Source organism: Anopheles bellator, chromosome 2 (genome assembly GCF_943735745.2).
Source record: "Anopheles bellator chromosome 2, idAnoBellAS_SP24_06.2, whole genome shotgun sequence".
Taxonomy (NCBI): domain Eukaryota; kingdom Metazoa; phylum Arthropoda; class Insecta; order Diptera; family Culicidae; genus Anopheles; species Anopheles bellator.
Window position 1 is genome coordinate 78,165,415 of NC_071286.1, and position 17,093 is coordinate 78,182,507.

The window sequence follows — 17,093 nt, forward strand, 5'->3', positions numbered from 1 at the left end:
AATCGTTACTTGTTAGCCAATCCCCGACCGACAACTGGACGCGTGTTGTTGGCTGGCGACACTTGCAACATCCTGCCCAAGTTGCCGATTTGTTCAGTTTGTACGCGCGCAACGCGAGTCCGCGAAGGTGCGTGAAGGTGAACTTTAAGCTGCCTGAGCCGAGCCGCCTCGGCTCAGGCGTCCTTCAAATGGATGTTCAAAAGTCCTTCGGAAAATAGAAATTCACCGGACGCTTGCCAGTTGCTGTCAAATAATGGTGATAATCGATCGCCGCTGGGTTGCCAGCAGATCGTTGCGATTTACAGCGATTAACAGTATTAAAACAGCGTCTCTGCCGCTTGGAAAAACAATGGCCGTGTCGTAAGCATGGCTCTGCGACCTCCAAGAAGTTTTACAAAATAAGTTACACTGTGAAAAGATATCGAGAAAAATTTTATTAAAAATTTTTAAGCAGATAAACGAGTAAAGAAAGACGAGAATAATAAGGGAGAAAGTGCCATAAAATAACGCAAAGAGATTAAAATATGAAGAAAATTTACTTGCCAACAGATAATTGATAAATACGCCCACGGAAACATTCTTCCATCATTAAAGATGCATTTTTGATATTAATTATTATAGATAATTTATTTGTGAGGTGTAAGCAATTGGGGCCCCAATTGGTATTTTGTAGAAAACAGTGCGCAAAGCTATTGTGTTTCTAGTGAACAGAGTTTTTGGGATGATTTATGCTCTCAAACAGCATCTGCAAATAATGAGCTTCTCAACGTCTTAAGCAGCACAAATTCCGGCTGCCCTTCCCTATTTCTTGCGCCGCACTAAGATGTTCGCTGGTGCGATGTTGGCCCAAGAGAAGGCTTCATTAATTCCGCCCGCCCGAAGATTTATTCCGGGCTCGTCTCAATGAGCGGAAGAGGAAGCAAAACAGGGGCCGCGCGATCCATTCTGGTACTGGCGTATCGTCACAGTTCTTAATCACCGCTTCACCGACCGGACCGGACCGGACCGGGGCCGCTTGACAAGCCGCCGGTGGACGGTGCACTTACGCTTACGGCGGATGTTGTTGACCTGACCGCCGCCGATGATCCGCCGAAGATAAAGAGGCACAAGCCTATGCCGGCCCCGGGCAGCGCGGGTTAATGACGTGACCGGTCGGGATTTATGTAAACCTTGCGTTCGTTTGACTCGGTTCCAACTGATTCGACGCTTCGCACGCGGCCAGACACCGGAAAACTCGACAACCCAAAGAGGCTCCCTCTCGCGCGGAGCCCCCCTCCCTCGAAAAGGCTCTCGTAATTGGTTGATTTACGTCGTGCCGTGTTGTTGAAGCCCCATTTTGCCAATTGCACCCGGCCGGTCACTGGTTTTGGGTTCGCCTTTTTTGTGACGTTTTTTTTTTTGACCGCCTTTGAGTGGGAAAATTCTGCCGATACGGAAAGCGCGACTCGACTGGCCACATTTTCCTGACCGTCCGTGGCCGTGAGCCGCATGTGGGGCCGCCGAGGCAGCCGTATCACATAACCGACCGATGTTAGCCGTGCGATAATCGGGCCGGGTTGTCGAAGGTGGAAAACGAAAACTTCGGTCGGCCGCGAGTAAACAACGCGGCCACTGCCACCCCTTCCCGAACCAGTGACAGGGGTGCCACTATCGGCCAGTTATGACGACGCGTCGCGTCCATTTCCTCGGCTACCGAGCGCTATGGTTCACTAGACTTCAACGGCAAAGCGTGAAGCGACGAACCCCGAGCTAATCGGGCCCGCTTGGAGTTTTCTTCCGACTTTGCACCATCGCCGGCCGGCCAGTGGTAAGAAAGTATCAACGCAACTCGAGCACATCTTTACGCTCGACCTGCCCACCACACGTACCCGTGGCCACGAACCGGTTCAGGTGCACGTCGCTTTCACACGACCGCCGGCCCGTTTACGAGGGGGATTTAAAACCGAAAAGTCACTCGTGCGCGGTGCAACCGGTGCTGTTGATAAAAATAAAATCGAAAATAAAAGTTTGCTATCACGTCGCGGGGGGTTCACCAAGGACGAGCGTGCGGACGCTTTTCCGAGCATCCTACCGTACGTCAGCTTCGCGATACTTTCACCTTCAGTGCGCGTCTCAGTTCCATTTCGGCGCCAACTTCGACGCCGACTTCTAAATGGGGCTGACAACTTAAAGTAGGCCTTGACGCCGTTCTACGAATTCTCTGCCTTCGGTGGGCGGGCTATCGGTGGCCAATCGTCGTGACACTCGCGGATGGCTTCCGTTGGTTCGGCGGACGCCGATCGATCGACACGATCTGCGCGCCCGATGTGGGTCAGTCGATTGTGAGGGATTGTGTGAGGACAAAAAACCTGCGCATATGTCAAGGTAGCGTCAACTGGCGACGCAATTACGGACGCCGCGGTTTTCGGCAAACGGTTCGTTCTCGGCAATTTGGAGCATCGCAAGAAGCAGAGTTTTTGTCGGCTCACCGACACGTCTCCTAATGACGATCGAAGAAAAGAAAAGCCCCAAAACCATCACCCGGACAACGGACCGTTCAGGTTGCATAAATTGAATGCCGAGCACCGACAAAACAGTTCCCCGCCCGGTGGTAACTCAATTTCCTCGGGAAATCATTTCCACGCCGAGCCGTTACCGAAAGTGGTGCGATTGTATTAAACCCGGCCCGCGGCCCATCGGCGGTGGGCAATGGGAAAATATAAATAAAAAATTAGCACCCATTCGGTGGGGGCCACTCGAGTGCATCAATCATCGACGCCGAAAGCCATCGTCATCGCGGTTCGACCACCTGACACAGCACTTTGTGTTAATTCCATTGATTTCGCATCATTTTTCCAATCGCCACAACGACCGGCCGGGGTGGTGCAACGGTGACATAATGGCGGTCGTCACATCGCCAGCCCTTTTCGTCCGCCCGGCGATGATGGTCACGCGCTAAAGTCGAACTAATTATGGGGCTCCTCGGTGACCGTCGGGCCGGTGCATTTAACGAAGGGATGGGTTGCATCGCACCCGCCAAGTTGGCAAAGTGAGGCCCGATGAGCACACATAAACATTTGCATCAGCGGAGGGCTTCTCGGTAATCCTTCGGGGCCGGTCATGGACTATTGATGTTTGGGGTTTTTTTTCACCTTACCCGCCTTTTTCCGAAACAGGATGGGCCCTCGATGGGCGGCATTCCGGTGGGTGGAATCTAATTTTCCTCTTCCATTATTGTCCCGCCGGCGCGCAAAGGGTTGAGGCGCGGCCGTTTAAGTGTAGGGTGCGGCGAGCTGGCCGAACGCACGATGTTGGGCCACGATTGGCAATTGAAATGTTATGTTCACAAGCGGGCCACCGTTTGGTGATCGTGGCACAAGGAAGCAGCCCTCCGTTATGTGATCATTGTTTATTTATTTCTTACAAAAGTACGATGATTGTTGCTTCAAATTTGGTTGCGGTCTGTTAATACAAGAAGTTGAAAAATGTAACACATTTATAAGCCTTGTATATTTTCATGGGAAAACGGCAAACCACTTCTACCCGAACGCCACTGTTTAGCTTGAAACGCTTTCCGCTTCGTTGACAGCACCTTCAGGGCCATCGTCACATTTTGATCGTGAATCCGTTCGTCGTAGCGCAAATCTCCATCCACCTTTTCCGGCAGCGCAGCGCTAAAGCGCACACACGCGGCCAACAATGCGGAAATACGGCGCTTGGCGTAATTAAATTCGGTGTAAGAATTCGTTGCTGAAGATTCCTTCCGCCCAACAGTGCCCGGTGGGGGCCGATTTCCCCGTCACTGCTCTGCCTCTGGTATCCGTGGAGATGTTGTGGTGCGATAGTTAAGGCCAGCTTTGTTGGTCAACTCAACGGAACGAGCTACCCGAATGGGTCGAAAAGGAACAAAAAAAAAATCCTAAAACTCTACATGTTTTGTTATAATTTTAAATCGACAGCAATCATTATCGGGAACAAATTCATTCAAATGACTTATTTAGCACCGGTGGCCCCAATCATCGCTCGAACTGATTTATGGAATCACATGCAAGGGGAACGCTGCCGCTTCGTGCAGCCCTCTGGGCCCCTTTTTTATTGACCCGATGACAAAATGCATCCCGACAGTGCGACTGCAGCCGCTGACCATTACATAAATCAACTCGCATTCTCTTTTTATTATGTGACCGTAAAAAGCACGTGCCCGTTGCCCGGACTACGGGAGCTGGAGCACCGGTACTCGGACCTCGGACCTGTCGACGGACTGGCGAGAAAACACAAATTGAATTGTTGACCTTCTCGCTAGCGTCGTCGGGACGAGGGGAGCATAAAGCCGCATAAATGCGCGATCGTTCGGTTGGATTGATTTGGTTGGCCGATTCGAGCACGACACTTTCGGTTCGAAAAGATTCAATAAGTCCTCCCCCCGTGTGACAAGCCGATCGCTTCCAATAGTTATTTCATCACCCGAAATTCCTCAAAGAATCCTTACAATCCTCAGCTGCGGGTCGATCGATGCACCGCGCTCTGCATTCGCAGTTCGTTTCAATTACCTAACGACCTCCGACGGAGCGTGATCGTGTGGGCAAATGTGAGAGTGAGAGCGAGATAGGAATGCAGGCGAATGCATGGCGAAAACAAAATGGTGGAACGAAAATAGGAAACCATTTCGCGATTAATTGCCACACTGCACTTGACTGACAGGGAAGGTCCCGGATGGCCGGATTGAGGGAAGTGCGTCGGTGAGGTCAATCACATGTTGCCATCGTTGCCACAAACAGCTGCGATCATCCTGAAAAATGGTTTGCACATTTTTCTAGCAAATTTTATTACGAGACCGACCCGAAAGAGAGAGAGACAAAAAAGCAAAATTGGCAGAGACACCGTCCAGTAAGTGGATTCGAGCTAATTTTTTAAAACGATTAAATAATAATACCGACAGAGCATAAGGAATTTGGAGTAATGAAAAACTCCACACCGAACTCCGTTCGCTGTGCCCAATTGAGTGGCCCCAAAGCCGTCCGCGGCCAGCGTCGCAGCAGTAACCTTGGGCAGCGACTCAATTAGGCAACCGGGCACCGTCCATCGATGCTGCCGGTGGGCACGTACATCGTAACGACGCAACATAACTTTCGCTCTCGTTTGCGAGACGCACGGTGCTCTTCCCGCGGCACACGTGCTCCCGATGCAGCAGTGCCGTTTGCGCGCTCCTCTATTACTTCACCTCTCGCCGGGCTCGCCGTTGTTTCTGTTTTTGTTGCGGCCGGTCCGTTTGTTTGTCTGGGCTAGTGGGGCCCCCCCTTGTGGGTCTTTTCCTATTACCCTGACGGAGCACGTTCATCGGCTAGAGGCTACACCTCCAACCGTAACATCTCTCGTAAGTGCGCCATTTTTCAGTTCCCTTGAATGCAGCGCGGGGGATGCTGTGTGTTCTGGCACTGCTGCCCAACTGCGCTGCTCCACATTCATCAGCGTGCAATCGAGCTGCAGTCCTCGGGCTGAAGGCGAAAGACAATCGGTGCATCGTCAGCTCCCCACGTAACGAAGCACACTTCTCGGGTGCAAATTTTATGCAAACCGATCTCTTACGGCCCCGGCACCTGTCTCTCTGCCGACAAAGAAGACGGTAGAAATGGAGCACCTGTATTTACTGCGGCCCTACGGGCCCCGGGGGCCCACCACATAAAAGTGAACTGGCGGCGGCGTGCGGTTTTCGGGCTCGGGAGCGATTGCCCCAATCGCAGGCAGGCCAGTGACTGGTACCAATCTGCCAACAACATCGCCGACATTATGTTCGCTGCGACCGGCGATCACGCCGGAGGTGTGCTCATTTCATGCGTAGTTTAACGAGAAAATTTCAGTTAATCCAATTAAACGTTTATCCTATCCTCCGCCGCTGCCGGTTGGCACATCAGCTCCTCGGTTCAGTTGGCACCTTTCAACAGGCGTCTTACTTCCCCCCCTCTGTGGTTCGAATTTTTATAACTTTTGATCAATCAAGCCAATCGCCTTACGCGGCCATCGGCATCTCTCTCTCTCTCTCTCTGTGTATGGGTTTCCTTCCACTTTGTGGCTTTTGTTTTAAAAACACATCTTTAAAATCGCCTCCCAAAGGCCACTCCACTCGGAGGATGCAATCGGTTTCTCTTTCTTTCGAACGCGGCGCCGAAGGCTGCCTGCAACCTATTGCCAACCAAGCGGGCCAAACGGAAGCAATAAACAAATATGGGTTCGATTTCGCCCCGCTGGTGGAAAATGCGTGAAAAGCGAGGGGCCATCTGGGCGAGCGGGGTGAAAAGTGTCTATAAAACGGGGTGGAAAATTAGTGCCGATCGACCGACGCGTCACACAATTATTCACACAACACGCGGACGGGCGGACAAACGGACAGGTCGGATCCCCTAATGAGACCCCCAGGCAGGTTGGTTCGGGTGGTAAAGAAGCCACGCAAAAACTCCCTCAAGCAACGCGAAGAGTGAGTGAGAGAGAAAGTGAGTTAATTTATTGGCGTTTTATTAGAGTGCATGACGTTGGACCCCACTGCGGCCGGGGTCTGTTTGAACCTTACGTTCGTGGTGGTGGTGGTGGTCCTGCGTAGGAGCGAAGTTGATTGCATACATGCGACAACGAGAGGGAAGTGTAACGAAAGCAAGCGCGCGCTGCCGCCAGCGTACAAACTAATCGAGTTTATTTCACTTTGATTACTCAGTCACGAAGGCGCGATTTCAATCGGTAAAGGAATTCCCGAAAGGATTTCCTACTGTTGCGAAATGGGTCGGCTGGTTGGCCTCGCGGGTTCGTCGCTTGCTGCCGGAATCGGTTGTTTGATTTGAAACAAATAACCGTTTAAGTGGAAAAACTGGCCCCGACTATTTTTAACTCACGCTCGTACGGTATAAAAATAGGAACCAATAAAGACGCAATCGATGGCAATAAATATAGGAATGCAGAAAAGAAAGGGGTCCACATTGAGCGGGAGCAAACAGGGGAAATTTTATTGTCAATCTTGTACTCTGGACTCCATGGCCTTGGGGGTGCAGTGGGCAACCAGTGCCCAACCAGTGCTGCCAATAAACAATTAAACGCCACGCAACCACAACTGCAACCAAACACTCCGAACCGGCCCATAATCAGCTGGCACATAAAACATAACCCGCCGGCCCAGGGCCCAGAACGGTGCTGCTGATGCTGATGATGGGTCGTTGATCATTTTATGGTGCCGTGCCGTTTGGCGGGAGTCGGCAAAACTAGTTTTCCGGCCGTTTGCGGGCCGTATCGGCCGTTGCAGATCAGAAACCTGAACCCCGGGGGGCCGTTTGCAAAACGGTCCGGTCTCGGGAAAGTGATTGGCTGGCGAGAAAAAAAAACAAAGCCGATGCTGGATGCGGAGGCAGAAAGAACGGGAAAAATGGGAAAATAACTGTGTTAGTAGTGGCAAACCGGCACGGCACGTATGGCTTATGTAAGCCTTCGCCAACGATGATCGATGGTCCGACGCTTTGGCTGTGGCGTGGCGTCAACAGCGAGCGATCGCACTCGACGCACGGAACGCACGGCACTGACGCATCGGGGCGATATTCGAACGGGGTGAAAAACTGCCCCATCCCCCCCCGTCACGGTCACTCACGATCGGCAGGGGGCAACAAAGTTTTCCGCGAGAGAGTGAGTGCTGTCTGCTGATAAGCGATCCGCTCGTGAGTCCGCCCGTTGCTATGGTTTCGAGCGATTCGTCCGATCGGGGGTTTGTTTTTCTCCCCCAAAGCGGCACGCGGCGATCGTGGGAAAGTTTGCCCTTGCGGGTAGGCAACACCCTGGGCACCCGGGTTCGGTTGAAAAGTTTCAACGCTTTTTTCTAACGGCGAAATATTTCGCACTCCATTTCCGAGCGCCGCGTTAGCGACTTTTGCTCTTGGTGCGTTGATTGGTCTTTTTGAAACTTGAACTGAGGCGCAGTTGAGGCGCAGCTATGCACAACTGCCGGCCGCATAATGACGACGCAAAGAGGGTATTGCCGCAAAAAAGAATTGCAATGAGTTCGCATGTCATCGACAAAAGTCAACGTTGATGGAAAACTAGTACATCAATCAGTCAACTCGCAAGTCGCGAGTCAGTCAGTCAGTCAGTAAGTCAGTACAGCGCTCCACATTCGCCTGGTCGTGATGTTGCAATAAATTAATTTGCTTTCGTTTAATGTGACTGTTATTATACATAATGTCTTTTGGCCATTCGGCCGAGCGACGGGTTCGGAGCGCTCGACCGAGTTATGATTAACGAACGAGATCACTGTGGTTCGCGACCGCCGTAGCGGATCTGGCGTGATTCGATCGCGCGCAGGGCTGAATGGCAAGCCATCCTTCCCGGGGATACATACGACGAGCATGGTAGACCTTGGAGCTACCAAATGGAGCCACCGTTTGCTAGCGGACCGTACTCGTTGGAGAACATTTTGCTGAAATCAATCTTCGTAATTACCGTTTGGCCAAACGCTACGCAACACATCACCGGGACATACGCTCGATGGACACTTTTCTTCTGATGGAAAAGTGCGGGTAGAGTTCGAAATGGATGGTTTGGTTGTGGAACCACCCGACCTGTGTAGCTGTGTTTAGGCAACGTGTGGCAGGGTTGAAATGTTAATTAGTGGTCACCGGCATCGAAGGAAATGACCGCTTCGGCCGACCCGACCACGATGGATGCCTTTATAAGTCAGCCGCAAATGAAACAGTCGGCTCGTGGCTCCCAAATTGCTACTTTGTTAATATTTGCCAACCCGGCTGCCGGGAGTTGTCATACATGGCCAAACATGGTTGTTAGTAAAATTTAGTACATTAATTGCTACAACACTCCGTGATCCGTGCGCGCCCATTAAAACCATTCTTTCAACGAAATGCATCACCGGACGCTCGGCAAACAGATGATCAATTATTGGCAACTGTTTGAATGCAACCAATCGTCGTGCATTATTGTTCACACTCCAGTGGCCCGATAAGCTGGTTACCGGAGGCAACCACTTTGATTGCATTGGCCGCTGCGACGACCGCGCTGGTCACTGGCCAATAATTGGTTTGATCTTTCAGATCGGCACTCAGCACTTACGTAACGTGCATTTTTATCGCACCGTGCGCCCAAGCAGCGGGACGCGATCGCTGGGTGGGCAGAAAGGTGCAGAAATGGTTGGCATAGCGGAGAAAAGAAAAAGTATTAAATCGCTGCAGGTTCATCTTGATTCGCCTATTCGACCAGTAATCGCTGATTGATGTCTCTATTAGATGGTACGCGCTAGTGGATTTATTTAAACCGTATCCGAAGCGTTCGGAAACCAAACGAATTTCCGACCTTTTTATCCACACCGTTCTTTGTGGATGGACGGTTACAAATGGGACACATAAATTCTTTTCTTCCGCGCCGCGTGGTGTGGTGCGCAATCACGATCACCGCGCTTGCGATCATTAGCCGCCGCTACTCACGCTAGTCACCGACGGGTCCTGCCGGTTGCGCAACAGTACCAGTTTGCTAGTTCTCAGATTTAAATCACTTACGCACCGCACATCATTTGCATGCAGCATCGCAGCACCGTAACTCTCGCATGGCCGCCCCGGCGAAAGGATAATGTTCGCACATTACGCCTCGCTCCACGGACGGACGGAACAAATCAGGCGCCCCATTTTGTTTCGCGCGAATCGGGCAGGAATAATGCAAATAATGCTCCACTGTTTTGTGGAGCAAAACTTGCGTCTTGTGTTTCTTTTTCGTCTGCTGTGCAGTCGCAAACTGCCGCGCTCCGGAGCAATAAGGAAGTGGCTGGCCGAGCTGAAAACTTTTAAATAGTCGTCCAGCGTCCCGGACCAACCGGGTACCCGCCGTGATGGTAAGTGTACGAAATTAACGAGACCAGGATTATGAGACACACGCGGGCCAGTTTTCCCGTTGCAATGGAAGCCGCGTTGCCGCGGGAAGGGTTCGGGTTCAACATTCGGGTGGGGAACTCACGGAAAGCGAAACTTGTTCTGCTGCACATGCGGTCATTTCGCGTATGTGCCTTCCCATTGTCGATGGGGCGGGATTCTGCGGACAGTTTGCGAGGGTTCGAGAGTGAAAGAAACTCGATCCAGTTCTTCCGCCTCCCGGCTGGGCAGCGATCGATAAACGGTTCGCGGTTCGGCGAATTCGCGAACGCAGCATTCGGGCTTTTTTCGCGCCTTCCTCCAGTATTCAAATCAGGTTGGCCGTCGTCGTGAGACGTGACGTGAATGCACCGGGGTCCGTTTGTGGCCGGGGTTTGAAGAATTTATGTAATCGAACCGACCGACCGAACAGAAGCCAACGGACCCGGGTTGGCGTGCCCTAATAACGGGTTCCCGAGACTTCGCTCGCGCAAGTCTTCTGTTTTGCGGGGAATTGAAAACCGATCGCTGGCCGTAAGCGTGTACCGGATCGGATGGCTTCGTGAGCATCGCACACGCCCCTATCAGCCGGCGTATTGACGGGCGCCCCACAATCTGTCAAATGGAAAATATTGGGTTAGTCGGTTGGGATTAGATAAACTAATGTCCCGGCTGGCGTTGATGGATTTGGGTTGATTGACATTTTGGAATGTCTCCGGTTCGGGCCGTTTGCTGGCCACGCGCGCCCTCTCAACACCTGTTTTTATCGTGATGCAACTGCAGTTCGGCAACCGGTCAGTTTCCAAATCCGGGCCCATCGAAGATTAGTTACCGATAAACGTAAAATAAGTTTCTCGCAACATGATACACGCTCATTAAGGGCCGTGATGAACGTTGCGGTACGAGCGAGAAACGATTGTCCTTCTTTGTCCTCCGAGTGTAATTAACTCAACACCGATGGTCATAATGGGCCCCGCCGTTGGCGATTGCTTTTAAGATCCTTTCTGCTCGGTCGGGCGACACTGGAGCAGCAACCTAATCAATGGCCACACTGCAAACCCATAGGAGATCCAGACTCAGAAGCAGGTGTGAGCCGGTGTGTCGTGAGCGTGTAGAAAATCGAGCACAAAACTAATCAGCAATCAGCAGCAACAGTGCCGATCGATCCGCCTGAACCAGTTTGCAAATGGGCCACAAATTACTGTAGACACCCGACAATCAAACCGCTGATTATCTTCCTCCACCGGTCACGAGCGGACGGGCTGGTCGTTAGATTCGAGCAGAATCGACCACACCGCGCACCAAAAACGTGTACCCCAAAAGGTGTTAAGGAGTGGACACTGGGCAACAATCGTGGCGCGACACTTTTATTGTTTCACTCCTAGCGCACCTGCCACAACTGGGACTGGAAGGGATTAATGAAGACATGAAAGCGCGGAAAATTAAGCCAACGAAATGGTTGGCCTTCACCGGCCATGCTCGCCCGCCAACTGCCGACTCACGCCGTCAACGAAGAAAGAGGTCCCACGTAATCCGTTGGCCAATTCATTGTTTGCACTTGACATAAGTCACCGATTTGGCCGGCTCAAAGCCAAGTGCAAAGACCGTGATCATAAACAGCTCGTTTCAGCGCCGAAGGAAAAAGTGTAGGCCAGAAGCATGGCGTGAACCGGAGGACCAATTTGCTTACGAGTTGAATTATGTTGCGACCCCAGTCCGTTGGAGAGGAAGTCCGGTCCGGGCCCCACTGGTCGCAATTAGCGTGCGAACGGTCGTCCAATTTCTCGGCTTGCACTACCCGATCCGGTATTACGGCATCCTTCGCCGGCGGAATGTCGTTAAGTGGCGCTGGGAAGTGAGCTGACCACCCGGAGCCTCTGGGATCGCGGCCTTGACCACGGGCCAGATGAATATTCTGAGTCGCGATCGCGACCCACTATGGTCATCGCGATTGACAGACCAGCCCGTCGTGAAGTGGAATTACCGGCACACGGCACGGCACCGGCCGACTGAAAGCAGGTTGCCCCAGATGTATCTAATAGCCGATCACAATGCGGATCCGTCGGATAGCAATTAAAACAGGATTCCGTGTGTCCGTGAGCTCGTAAGTCAGAACCGCCCGGGCTCGTTACTCGCCGCGCTCGATTCTTGCGATGCAAAGTGGCCCGTGTTCGTGAGCCGCAACGTAACCGCCGTGGGCCCGGCCGCGGAGGCTGGACCCGGATGGACGAAAGTAAAAGTTGACCAGGGAACGATGTTTTGCTGGGCCCTGTGTAACGTATATTAGAGGGTCGGGCTGGGCTGATCTATCGATAGACTGGGCTACCCGAGGGTGGACCCTGCGGACGCTACCTCTGGAGGGATTAATATTAATGAGGCGCAAAATAAAAACAATGGCGATCGTTATGACGTTCGTGCAGAAAACATCGGCATCGGTGGGCAGATCGTCCCGATCCCGCCCCATGGCTACATTGTAAGTAGATGGTATGATTTCCGTGTAACGTTATCATTACAGTCCGGCGCCTGAGACGCGTTCGATGTTAAATAATGCTTCCCGTTTGGGTTTCGCAATTCCCTGTTCGTAGAAAATAGACGAAAAATATACGCAGAAAATGACATCATAATTTGAAACGAACTGTTGTAAATAGGACAACGCAGCAGGCTAGGGCCAACATGCTCTTGACACCATCTGTTCTCTTAATGCGATCGAAGAAGGCCAGTGTCTCGTTTCTGACTACTTACCGACTTTGAAACGTCTTCAGAAGAACATCTGTTAGTGGTGTTAGATATCCGTTTCATTTCAAAATAGTTTACTGAACATTTTCTTCGTTGAACATTGATTATCAGTTTTAATAATTTATTTTCTATTTTAATTTTCTTCTGTAACGTTATGTTTTAAACATCATCTTGTCTTTTCTATCATAATATTCGTATGAAAAACTGAGGATAAAAATTAGTTTTCTCACCGTCCGTAATTACAGTTTGTAAGTCATATTTGTGGACTTTAAAGTTGAAATGAGTAATTTTAAAAACGTTTCTTTTGTTCTGTATTTGAGGGTGAATTTACAATATCAACAATTTAGATAAAATAAAATTAACGAACCCCACAAAAGAGAAGAATTTTCTTTCCATGAGAAGTAAATTTAATTCTCCCAAACGTTATCGGCATCATTAACCTAACAACACAGCTTTCCTATCGCGGCTCGTGGGTCTCACACAACAAATTAACCATTTTCATCGCCTCGCACTTTGTATCCATCCGCCATCCGCCAACAACGCCAACACCTTTCGTGCTCCGAGTTTTCCCGCCGGCACGCTCCAAAAACAAGATCAAATGGCCGGGTGTGCATTGTGACTCTGTCTCTCCGTTCATTACGCTCCGGCATGGTGCAAAATTCACCCTCCAAAATACCCATCCACAGGCCGGCACCAGGCGCTCCGAACCAATAATGGTTATGCCATGCAATTTACGATTGAGAAATCCCGGAGCCAGAGTTCGAGCCCCGCCAGCCCATCCCATCCAGCCAAAACAACAATGAATCGATGGCGGGATCGGGAAAAGTGGGCGGAAAATGTACACCCCGAAAACACGCGGAGACACGCGACTCCCAAAACCGCGATCACTTGACCTTTGGCGGGCAGAAACACCGTGGCGTTGAAGAAACGAGGGCACCCGCCAGGGAGCCCGGCTTGCGCGAATCTCCCCAGCATTACCGCATCGCGCGTGGAACAATCGGCCCTCGCGCGCCATCGGTTACGAGTGAGGGCTGAGAAGTGAATACCTTCTCGGCTGGCTCGGCTCGTAAGACGTCGGCTGGGTGTCTTACGATTGTGGCATGCCACGGGTCGATCTGAGCCCGAACGCCGTGATGCCGCTGGGAAGATGCGCCGGGTTCTGGGCGGGCGAAAGAGCGAGAGAGCCCAACATTCCACAGTCGTGCGGTGAATCGACCCAGGAAAACGGGCAACCTGCGCCGTAAATTTCGCCCACCACCACCAACGCAACGCGTGTTATGCGCGTGTGTGCACAGATGTTGCGCAAGGCCCGTCTTGAGCGCGGAAAATCGTCGCCAGCCTCGCCAGCCTCGCCGTAGTGCCGTCGAGAACGACTCGATGTCACTCGAGGTTCCGCTGGGCAGGCAGGCGCCTCCACCGACGAGGAGGGCGACTCGTTTGCATAATGAATGGCCGCCGGTGGTGGGACCATCACTTCCTGCGATTCTTGGCGCTCGCGTTTAATGGGCCGTTCACATCCGGAGTTCTAGCCCGGAGTGTCGCCCATTGTCCGTGGATCGCGGTTGAGGTCAACATCTCCCAGCGATGGTGAGAAAGCCCTTGAAACGAGCCCTAAACCTCGGCAGGTTTCCAGAAGTGACGGGTCTTCTGATAAATATTCAACCAGTTTGTGGGGGGAAACTTCTACTCCGTTTTTGTTTTTTGTACAACATCTTTGTTTCGTTTATTGTTCATCTTATTTACACATAAAATATCATAAAAAAAATATACATTATGTTGCCCACCTCGGGCGAATGCTGCCTCAGCGTCCGGCCGGCCGTCGGCGGTTCGAAGTGTCCGAGAGTTTTGTTTTTTATGGGCAATTTTTGTACACAAAAAGTGGTTAAAAAACAATAGCCGGTCGCGGGTTCGTTGAGAATTTCGTTGGGTCCGAAAGGACTGGACTCCCAAAAAAGGTTGGTGCCACCGTTGGGCGTCTCCATTTTCCCCCGGCCCGGCCAGGCAGCAACAGCGAAACAATGGGTAAAAATAATGCACAATTAAAGACGGGGACGGTGTGATCGAAAGTTTAGGGATTTAAGGGCACAGTGCTTGCACGATCACATTATCACATCGAGTGCGTAGATCTTTTACGAGAGTGTTTCCGGTTCGAACCGCTCGTCAATGAGTGAGTGTGGTGAGTCCTTCGTTTCCTTCGTTTCCGCCGAAGGTACGTGAGTGAGTGAGTGAGAGCTAAGGATACGGTCGATGGTGATAATAGCTATTAACACGAGGGAGCCAGGCAGAGAGAGAGAGAGAGAACCGGACCTAACGGTCGCTCTAACCGCCCTTCCGATGTACGTGGGTTAGTGGGGTTTCCGGTTGGCAGTGCCATCACTTCCACAGGACACAGGCACAGGCAGGATCTAGTGGTGGTAGCTGTAGTCGTGTCCGTAACCACTGAAGCTGGTGTAGCTCACGTCGTGGTGGTGGTGATGATGATCATGCAGATGATCAAGATGCTGATCGAGATGGTGGTGATGGTGGTGATCGTGCACCGGAACCGGAACCGCAACCGGGACCTTCACCGGTACGGGCACCGGCTTCTCAACCGGAACGTGCTTCTCCACGTGCACAGGATACGGGCGGTCAATTGGAACCTTCACCGGAACTGGGACTGGCCGCTCCACCGTGTACGGGATGTGCTTCTCGACGTAGTAGGGCTGCGGGACCGGAACCTTCACCGGGTACGGGACAGGCTTCTCGACATGCACCGGATATGGGCGATCGACGGGCACTTTCACGGGGTACGGGACCGGCTTCTCCACCGTGTAGGGGACGGGTTTTTCCACCTCGACCGGATACGGTGCGGGCACGTGGACCGGATATGGACGGTCAACCGGGACCTTCACCGGGACCGGGACCTTCCGCTCGACGGTGTACGGCACTGGGACGGCCACCTCGACCTTCACAGGATACGGAACGTGCTTGGTCACTTCGTACGGCTGCGGAACCGGAACCTTCACCGGGTACGGAACATGCTTGGTTACTTCGTACGGCTGTGGCACCAGCACCTTGACGGGGTAAGGACGGTCGACGGGAACGTGGACCGGATACGGGACCTTCTTCTCCACCGGGTACGGAGCCGGCACGTGGACCGGAACTTTTACGTATTCCTTCACGTGCACCGGGACATGCTTTACTACTTCGTAAGGCTGCGGGACTGGCACTTTCACCGGATACGGGACGTGTTTCTCGACCGTGTAAGGCACGTGCTTCTCGACCGTGTACGGTACCGGGACGCCCTTCAGGAGCGTCACGGTCTTCGTGACGTCCGTGTGCCCCCCAAGGAACACCCCGTGGCCGTAGTGATGATCGTGGACATCGTGGTACGCACCACCGTGATGGCCACCGCCGATGTAACCCACGTCCAGCCCATTAATGCCGTACCCGTAGCCCAGGTTCAGCAGACCGCGCTTGTCCAGCTTCTTCTCCAACGGCACAGCACCCTTGTCGCCCTTGGTGGCTTCGGACTTCTTCTGCTCTGCTTCAGCGGTGACCGCTGAAACCAGCAAAAGCGCCGACAGACAGATCTGCGAAGGCGAGACGAAGAAAGGAACCGTTAGAACCGAGCGAGCTTCGAACCATTCCAGCAACAGGTCCTTTTTGTCGAACGCTACGATCGTCAACTACACTAAGGAATGTCCTGTCTGAATCCAGCGGAAAAGTTCATTCAATTTGGACCACTTTTTGGGGGCGGGGAACACAAACTTCACAACTGTGGCCCAAGAGCCCGCGATGCACTTGACAAATCGAATCGAACGGCGTACTCACAAAAAACTTCATTGCGACTCAGCGGACGGCTGCTGCTGCTGCTGCTGCTGCTACTCCTGCTAGGCGGTGCGCAACTGTGCGGTTCCAGACACTGCACTGGATGCTGATTTGTGCTAAGTCGCCGCTTTTATACTACTTAAAACTGCGGAATTCACTTTCATTCGATTCTGTGTGCGCCCCGATCGGCAACGCGATCGCCCCGCCGCCGTACCGTTCGCGGTGAGTGCCGCTGGTTTTTGGGGCGGCCATCCCACCTTCGAAACGAAACCGAAAGCTCAGCGCGCTGAGCTCCCTTACCCGAGCTGAGTGACTGCGAAAAGTGCGTGCGTCTACTAGGCGGTTGCTGTGGTTGCTACTACTTCGGTGAGTGCTTCGGTGAGTGCCGCTCGGGAGTGGTGGCAAACCACGCTTCATTCATGGACCCCAACATGGCCTATCGTTCCGCGTAAACATCGGTTTCGGTTTCTTTATCTAGAGCACCGCACCGTGTCCTGGGGTGGCGTGCTGTGGGAACGCCGGAAGGCCACGAAGGTTCACCCTACCCCCGGAGGTTCGGTACGGGTTACCGGAGTGGGTCGACCCGAACCCGACCCGACCAGCCACTGCTCTAATGACTTAATTCTTCTCGGTTCGCGCTGTGCGTTCTTCGTGCGGAGTTTTCCGATCGCGCGTGAGTTCCAGGAA

At 52.4% G+C, this 17,093-nt stretch overlaps 2 protein-coding genes across 2 annotated transcripts in view; one reads left to right on the forward strand and one right to left on the reverse strand.

Annotated features, from left to right (window-relative positions):
• Positions 1-17,093, forward strand: part of LOC131208120 (angiotensin-converting enzyme) — a 50,698-nt gene that overhangs the window by 21,502 nt on the left and 12,103 nt on the right. The gene's annotated exons all lie outside the window — the stretch shown is intronic.
• LOC131209823 (skin secretory protein xP2-like) lies at positions 14,299-16,502 on the reverse strand. Its single transcript, XM_058202966.1, has 2 exons — positions 16,410-16,502; positions 14,299-16,168 (listed from the first exon to the last, which is right to left on the reverse strand). Exons 1-2 carry the CDS (start codon positions 16,419-16,421, stop codon positions 15,002-15,004), a joined length of 1,179 nt encoding a protein of 392 aa, XP_058058949.1. The 5' UTR covers positions 16,422-16,502; the 3' UTR covers positions 14,299-15,001.